This window comes from Dermacentor variabilis, chromosome 7 (assembly GCF_050947875.1).
Source record: "Dermacentor variabilis isolate Ectoservices chromosome 7, ASM5094787v1, whole genome shotgun sequence".
NCBI lineage: Eukaryota > Metazoa > Arthropoda > Arachnida > Ixodida > Ixodidae > Dermacentor > Dermacentor variabilis.
Genome location: NC_134574.1, coordinates 125,704,988 through 125,712,612, shown reverse-complemented (window position 1 = coordinate 125,712,612; position 7,625 = coordinate 125,704,988). Strand labels below are relative to the sequence as shown.

The 7,625-nt window shown below is 47.6% G+C and overlaps 1 protein-coding gene across 1 annotated transcript; it reads right to left on the bottom strand.

Moving 5' to 3' along the window:
* Positions 1-380: 380 nt before the first annotated feature.
* On the bottom strand, positions 381-7,499 carry LOC142588837 (endothelin-converting enzyme 1-like). Its single transcript, XM_075700657.1, has 2 exons — positions 7,464-7,499; positions 381-2,390 (listed from the first exon to the last, which is right to left on the bottom strand). The coding sequence occupies exons 1-2, from the start codon at positions 7,497-7,499 to the stop codon at positions 381-383; spliced, it is 2,046 nt and encodes a 681-aa protein (XP_075556772.1).
* Positions 7,500-7,625: the final 126 nt, after the last annotated feature.

Genomic DNA, 7,625 nt, shown 5'->3' with positions numbered 1-7,625 from the left:
CACCCCGCATGGATATCATTTAATGTCAAATGTCGCGGCGTTTGGTGCAATACGCGTATATACGAGATTAGATGCTAACAGTTAATTCTGAGCAACTTCTCCCGTTTCGAGTCTGTTCATGTTCGTAGGAATTCCAGACCGAAAACAAAACAAAATGTTCCACATAATTGCAGGGAGAATTCCGCTCGTTTCTTGATAAAAACGGCTGGTTTCAGTCGCAGTATTATGTCGCCGCCCTAAATAAAGCTCCTGAAAGACGACTGTCGACGAAACAAAGCGTGAGAAGAAATCGCAAACAAGACGCGCACGTGATTCCGCTGATGGTGGTATATATGCAGTGTACAACCGGAATCGCGTGCCTTCTCGTTGCGTTCGGGGCATCAGGGGTTCATACTGGAACCCTTATTGCAGTGAAACGCCGAGACGAAGCTCGCGGTCCCTCGAAGCGCCGCGTTGCAGTCGAAGGAAATCCGCACCCTGCTCTGACTGTGACAGTAGCTGATGAAGAACATCATTTCCGGAGAGAATGTCTGGTCGTTCGCTAGGTGCTCCTGGTGCGCCTGGAAGACGCGAAAAGCCGGAAGGAAGCCTGGCGCTGCGCTCTCGGGGAGTGGACCTCGAGGCCTGGACATGGAGGCGGCTTTGTGTGGTGTTGGTATGCTTTCGTTCGCCGCGACCTCCTCCAGAGTGATTGCCGGGTCCGCTGCTTCTATTTCAAGCGCTCCCGCAAGCAACACTGAAGAGAAGGCGGCTCCCAGACCTCCGTAGTTGACGGCAACGTCACCGTCGAGATTGAAGAACGGCTCGCGTGCGAGCAACATCGAAACCGTGGCTTCGTTGAGAAGCGAATCGTAATAGATCGGTTCCTTCGAAAACGAGTGAGGCAGCCTCTTGTCTTCGAAGTAGGCGTCGCTTCCGATAAGCTTCGCGTTGGCTCGACGCTCAGTGATCCAGTGGTCTAGCGACGTCGCCTTGCTCGTGTAGTGCGAGGCATAGATGCGCGGAAGTTTCTCCCGAGAGCGGTACTCGGGCTTCGGCCTTAAGTTGATGTTCATACTTGGCAGCTTGTGTCCGACGTTCTTGCCGGCGAGCGAGCCCGACTTCTCGAACAGGGCGGCTGTCTCTTCGCGAACGTTGCGGAAAATTTCGTCGACTTGCTGCCTGACTTGTTGGGGAAAGTTGAGGGCGACGTGCTTGGAGAAGAGCAGGATCTTGAAGGAACTCTCCATCTGAGTCTCGCAGAATAGCGGTCTGATAAGGTCGGCCAGTTCTTTCGTGCCGTACTTTTGGACGAAAAAGCGGGCGTCCGCGATCGGTGCGTATATCTGGAGCACCCACCAGCCCATGTGACTGCGGAGAAGTGCGGAGTCGTGGTTGGCCGTGATGTAGCGTACGGCTTCGCTGGTGCCTCTTTTCTGGACGATGGCCGCATCACCTGGCCCGAGGGCTTTTGCAGGTCGAAAATACTCGTTCATTAGGTTTATAAAGTGATCGGGAGGCTGACCGAAGGCCTTCGCCAGCGACTCGAAGGTGTGGAACTCGGGGCCGGCGTTTTTGTGAAGGGCCTCCAGCATGAACGTCACGTTTCGTGTGAAGTTGAACGTCAAGTAGGAGTCGATGATCTGCGACGCGTTTTCCCCGTAGTCCTCGTTGAAGTAGAAGAGGTACTGGCCGATGTACTGGCGTATCTCGGCTTCGCTTCTCATGGACCTGTACTGGCTGCCCCAGAACTTTGCGTACACGCTCGGACCGATGTAGACCGCACGTCTGGTTTTGAGCGCGTCTTTTGGAAGGAGCCTGACATCGAACCACAAGGGGATGTTCCAACGAACGCAGAGGCTGAAATGGACGTCGAACGGGTCAGCGTTTCCTGTGGGCACTTCGGGCCATGGAATGTTGAGGATTCGCAACAGCATCTTGAACATGGCGCGAGTCTCGAGCGCGTTCTCGGCGGACCGGCTTTCGCAGGACCTGAAGGACGACGCCACTATGCTCTCCGGCGGCGAGGCGTAGTGCGGGCCGCTAATCTGTTTGGCCGACGAGCGCATCCATATGTACTTGACGTCCCACTTGCATTTCCAGTACTCAGTCGCGTCGCTGTGTGGGTCCGGCAGCCAGCGTGACGTCACGAACGCCTTGAAGTCATGGCACGGATCCGCGCTAACGTTGAGCGTTTCGACGAGCAGCCCTCCGGTCGAGAAGCAGTCGCGGCAGTCGAGGCTTCCGAGGTACTCCTGTCGACTGGACTTGCCGAGCGCACCCGCGAAGAGGTAGGAGACGAGGATTCCCGTGACCAGCGCGCATCCGGCCACGAAACATAGAAAGCTGCAGACCCAGCAGTTCAGGTTGCCGAGACACTTCCTGTCCATGTCGCTGTCCCGTGGCGTGCACTGCGAGGGAAGAGAAAGGGCACGGATCAATACAGCAAAGAGAGAGGGCGGCGAGAAGGGGCGGGCCTTTGGCGTGCTCGCATCTGGGTAAAAAGTGTTGAGTAAAGCTCAAAAAATTTGAAAAGGGCGAGAAATGGTGGAATATTACGATATCATAAGCATCGGCTGTTCGATATGTCAGATTCTGCCATGTGTCGCTGACAACGACACCGCGATAACATAGGCGAGGAGACGCGTTTGTGGTCACAGCATACACTTCGTTAGCTGTGTGAACCATAAATTGCTCATTTGCACCTAACGAGACACAATAGAGGGATATTTCGTTAAAAGGGCCTTGTATAAATGGAAACCCAAAACAAATATATACTGGCATGTACATTGCTTTTGAAATTTCACTTTGAAACACCCGCGTCGTTACCTAACTGTGACGTCATGAATGTTAGTGGCGTTCCGCATACTGGAGTCTCCGTAGTGGTGGAGTGAAAGCTCTCGAATCTTGTTAAATTCGGTCTTTTGTTCACTTAAATGTAATGCATATCATTTTTACCAATAAAGAATTATTTAGGCCCAAGCAGGAGCCGTACATATTCACGTCTAGAAGGCGAGCTGGTGTCAGAACATTAGTATGGCGATGCCAGCCGCGTTTGGTTCTTGAGACTTATCTAGCTCCGAATGGTGTTAGCATTACTTTGGAGCTTCATCTAGTTTGCGGTTTGTCCCTACGTTTGTCCACGCCTAACATCTTTCCGGCCCAGTTGTGTCCCTCGGTAGTCCACTGTCTAATGGGACGAGAATTGGGCTGCTGTTCAGAGGGAACCGGGTTTCTACCCACTTCCGGACCTTTTGGATATGTCCCGCTTTTCGTTGAACCTCTCTGATGCCAACTTGGGTCAAAGTGCATTTGTCACTGTATGCGTGCAGCTCGTCAATAAACATCTGTGATGCCAGCTTTGGTCACCGGGTATGTACCAGGGGTATGTTCCGCCGTTTCTATTAATCATTTTATAAAACATATCAGGAGCAGTTACCCAACCACCCTAAGATTGATGTCTGATGTCACTAAAGTCAGAAATCGTCCCTAAATGGTGTATGTGTGGCCAGCTTTAATGCGATTGGCACTTTTAAGGTATTTCACGTACTTTCCGAGGGTTAAGTGTCTAATTTCCTAACATTTTCGCGCCAACCTGACTTACTGTGCAGCCCGTGGCTCTATGCAGCCCATGCTACTGTGCAGCCCTTGGCTTCATGCGCCGCTCTTTAAGGAACCTCTTTCACGCCGACATCAGTATTCAAAATCAGTATGTTCTATTAGTTATGCATCTCTTTTCAACGGACCTCTTTGATGCCAACTTGTCCCATTAGATGGCTGCCGCTCTTCAGTGAACGTTTCTTACGCCCGCTTTATGCACTGTTTATGCACCTCTTGGAATTGGCCGCTTTCATTGGCCCTCTCGGACAGCTCACTATGGCACTATGGCTATGACAGAAGAATTATTTAAAATTTCTGCGCGGCTTGAGTGGAATCGTCCAAGTCATTGATGGAGTGTTAGCTAAAAAGGCGAACCATTAAGCATATTTACATTACCTACATAGAATACGAGAGCATACGCTAACAATCACATTAACCTGCCTTCTTGTAAACATCTTTATGGGAAGAGATCATTGAAATTTAATTGGACCAACATTTGAAATTATATGCCGTATAATGTTAAAGCTGATCGCTTTTTACCAGCAATCACGAAAAAAAAATATGGGGCTTTACGTGCCAAAACCACTTTCTGATTATGAGGCACGCCGTGTTTGAGGACTCCGGAAATTTTCACCACCTGGGATTCTTTAACGTGCTCCTAAATATAAGTACATGGCCGTTTTCGCCTCCATCGAAATGCGGCTGCCGTGGCCGGGATTCGTTGCCGCGACCTCGTGCTCAGCAGCCGAACACCATAGCCACTGGGTAAACCAGCAATGACGAGGTTCTCATTCAATATTTAAATAAGTATATTTGACAAGAAATTACGAGCTTAATGTCCAGTTATTGGTATTTTTATAGGTTTTGTTATGCGCCGTATATTAGGTTGCTGCAAATAAAAAGTACGCGTTTCGCTAAATGGATCCACCATTAGCCGCGAAGGTTGTAGGCTGCAAGAATAATTTATGTATGTTTAGTGAATTCCTTGGCGGAAATAAATGAAAGGAAAATAAAAACTAAAATGAATCGGCAATAAATCTATATAAATTAAAGTTGTCTGAATGTACATTCAGACAACCATCACAAGCGCGGACTTCGCGGCGTCGTCACTGAATGACGCAGCGTGTTCAGTCGGAAGCGCAAGGTTATGAATACGCACACAGCCACGTCTCAAACGCTACGCGTCTCTGCGGCGGCAATACAGTGGATCGCCGCATTGCGTCAGTGCTAATCGCATTACCGTCGACATTCATCGTGAGACGAGTTATGCCGGACCTCCTGTTATTGTGCCTTTAAGAAGCAGCCTAACTTTAGCGTGGTCTCTACTCTAATGCCACCCATTGAAACATTGTAATATGCAAAAATGTTTTTTCTGAGGTAACGTCTAGGCTAATGTTATTAGATTATTATTATTATTATTATTATTATTATTATTACTTGCAATTCAGAAAGAAAGTTATATTGGAGTCACTGCGGGCAGCGGAATGTTGACTTAGAACATCAATGTTTTTACATAAGTTAGAAGCTTACGAATACGTAACTTTGCAACGAAACCAAATATTGTAGATGTATAAACTGTATCCGCTAAATAAATTTAAAGCGCGCAAATTTGATGTACTAGTTAATGTTACGTGATTCTTTCACAACGTTTAGAAGTGTGTCGCAAACGTCCACTGATATAATATTGGTGTTATTAAAAGCCATGTGTCATAAATCAAATTTCTCTGCTTTATATGTACCGCTAGATGCAATTTACAGAGTTGTTATATCAGTATTCATCGCTGAGTTGGAGATTCAAACTTGACAGTGTCATTTTCTGAAAGTTTGCAATATTAAACAAATTTTTGTTGAACTATTACTGCCTAAATAAAAAAAAAATCCGCTTGCAAGAGTCACTGCAGACTATAACTCTTTTTCGTTTACACGCAACAAATCTCGTGAAATTTGGTGGAGTGCTTAGCGAGAAAGTCGATTTCTCATTTCCCATGTATTTACATAGAAGCCCCGGGGCGAGAGCTCCGTCTCATACTGCACGTGGAGATAGTTCCGATGGATGTCTTGTCACCAAGAACAAAGGGGTCGCAAATGATAAGATACGGAGGGACGCCACCTTAACCTTTGGGCGCCTACTCCAACCAGCGTTGTTGTTTATGAACTGTCTTGCCATAAACTAATTGTGCACCCACAAGGAAGGCTTGCATTGATATTCGTATGGTACCAGCGACTGAACTTAGCTAGCACAGATAACTTTCCCTCGCCCAATATCCAACAGTTAAATATAAAAAACTTTGAAAACCGTGACGTTACATTCACATAACGAAGCAAAGGTTTGGGTGCAAGTGGAAAAAATAAACCTAGGATCTCCATTTCCTTCCCCAGTAATCTGCAGTTCCCGCCAAAGAAACTGCCAAACAACTCTTAAATAATATTTTTTTTCCGATATGACTTTGCTTAGTGTTGCCCAATAGTGTCTTTTTAGGCAACGACCCTCCAAGTTACAGTTACAGCTGCTGCAGCTGTTGTGCCCTCAGGTAGTTCTTAATAATAAAAGCGCTCGTCCCCGCATTTTTCGTAGATTCCGACATCAGGACTGCCTCCGTCGCGTCGTAGGGCAGAAAGTGTTCGCAACAATCACTCTTACAGTGGCTTCACTTCTTTCTGTACATTATGTGTTACAAATGTGATAAAGCGACGTCACTTCACTTTCGTTTGATTTCCGAAGGTGGCGCTCAAAATAATTCGTGGTTTCAAGTGCGGAGGCTTTCACGATTTGGCACGTAGTTCTAGAAGCGCAGCGTACGGAAGCACTGTCACGTTCCGTAGCTGTGCTAGATAATTTTGAAGACAAGGTCTTCTAAGCCGATTTCACACGGTGTTGGCGCATCTGGGATCTGGTAACCTTGTAAGCACTTCCAGATGAAAAACGGCCCTTTTGCGCCCCCAGAACATCGTAGCTAGTCGGAACAAATAGGAAAATGTATTTAGCGAATACAGTTAGGCTAGTCGGTGTTTAGTATAGACTTGATGCACTAACCAGCGCGAGAAAAACAAAGGACGACAGGACGAAAGCGCACTGTCCTTTCTGGTTCTTGCTGTTGTCCGATGTTTCTCACGCTATAGTTAATGATGTCTGCAGTATGAAAACCTAGGTGTCAACGCGACAAGACAGAAGGAAGACATAGTCGCAAAGTAGGTAAAAGAAAATATGATGCGGGCGTAATTAGCGCCAATATAGTCGAAATTCACCTCATGGGGGGCATAGTGCCCCTCTAAAGCGTGCACCGCCGCAGAAAGAGTCATGCTGAGGCAAAGCCGCCATACGGCATATTTTTGAGAAATAGAGCGATCTCGTTTGGGCTAAGTTGGGTTCGCGCGAATCAATCATATCTGGAAAGCAGCCTCGCGGGTGCCTTCATGAAGCGAGAATTAGTCGCTGAGTAGATAAAATTAAGAGAACGGGGTAATTAACTCCAATATTGTCGAAATTTAAGCACATTGCACCCTAGACTACGTTTTCTGCCGAATTGGCTCGCCTGGTTGTCTCATGGCAAGACAAATTTAGGTTCGAGCAAGCGCCCACACTAAGCAGGAAAGCTCGCCGTAATTGCAAGTGAAATGAATAAGGTAAGAAGTGAGCGAATCAACATTGAAAAAGAGACATAAGGAGACAGAATAGAGAGATATCGTGAACGTCGAATCAATAATCGAAGTATTTGAGCCGGCGCGTGCCTACATTAGGCCCGGGTCTATTACCACCATGTGACCACGCCTGGCCTGACAGTCCCAATTTCGCCTCTTCGTCAAGAAACCTCAACGAGAAGCTAAGGCACTCCAGCTTCCCTTGTTCACTGTCGAAGATGCAGGCACGCTGCCCTCGTACTTACTGGCATCGCCGATATCCGGTGGTGCTCGGGTCTCATCACGGCAGCCGTTTTGCTTTGCTTCGCTTTGCTTCGCTTTGCTTTCCTCCGAGACTGGCTCACACCCACTATGGGCTATTGGCCAAGAATGGGGTGATTTAAGAAAAAGATCATCAGAGTCTCAAA

Coding starts and splice junctions, on each gene's coding strand:
- LOC142588837 (XM_075700657.1), bottom strand. CDS start 7,499: ATGAGACCCGAGCACCACCGGATATCGGCGATGCCA. Junction 2,391..7,463: donor ACCGGATATCGGCGATGCCA/GTAAGTACGAGG, acceptor CTTCCCTCGCAG/TGCACGCCACGGGACAGCGA.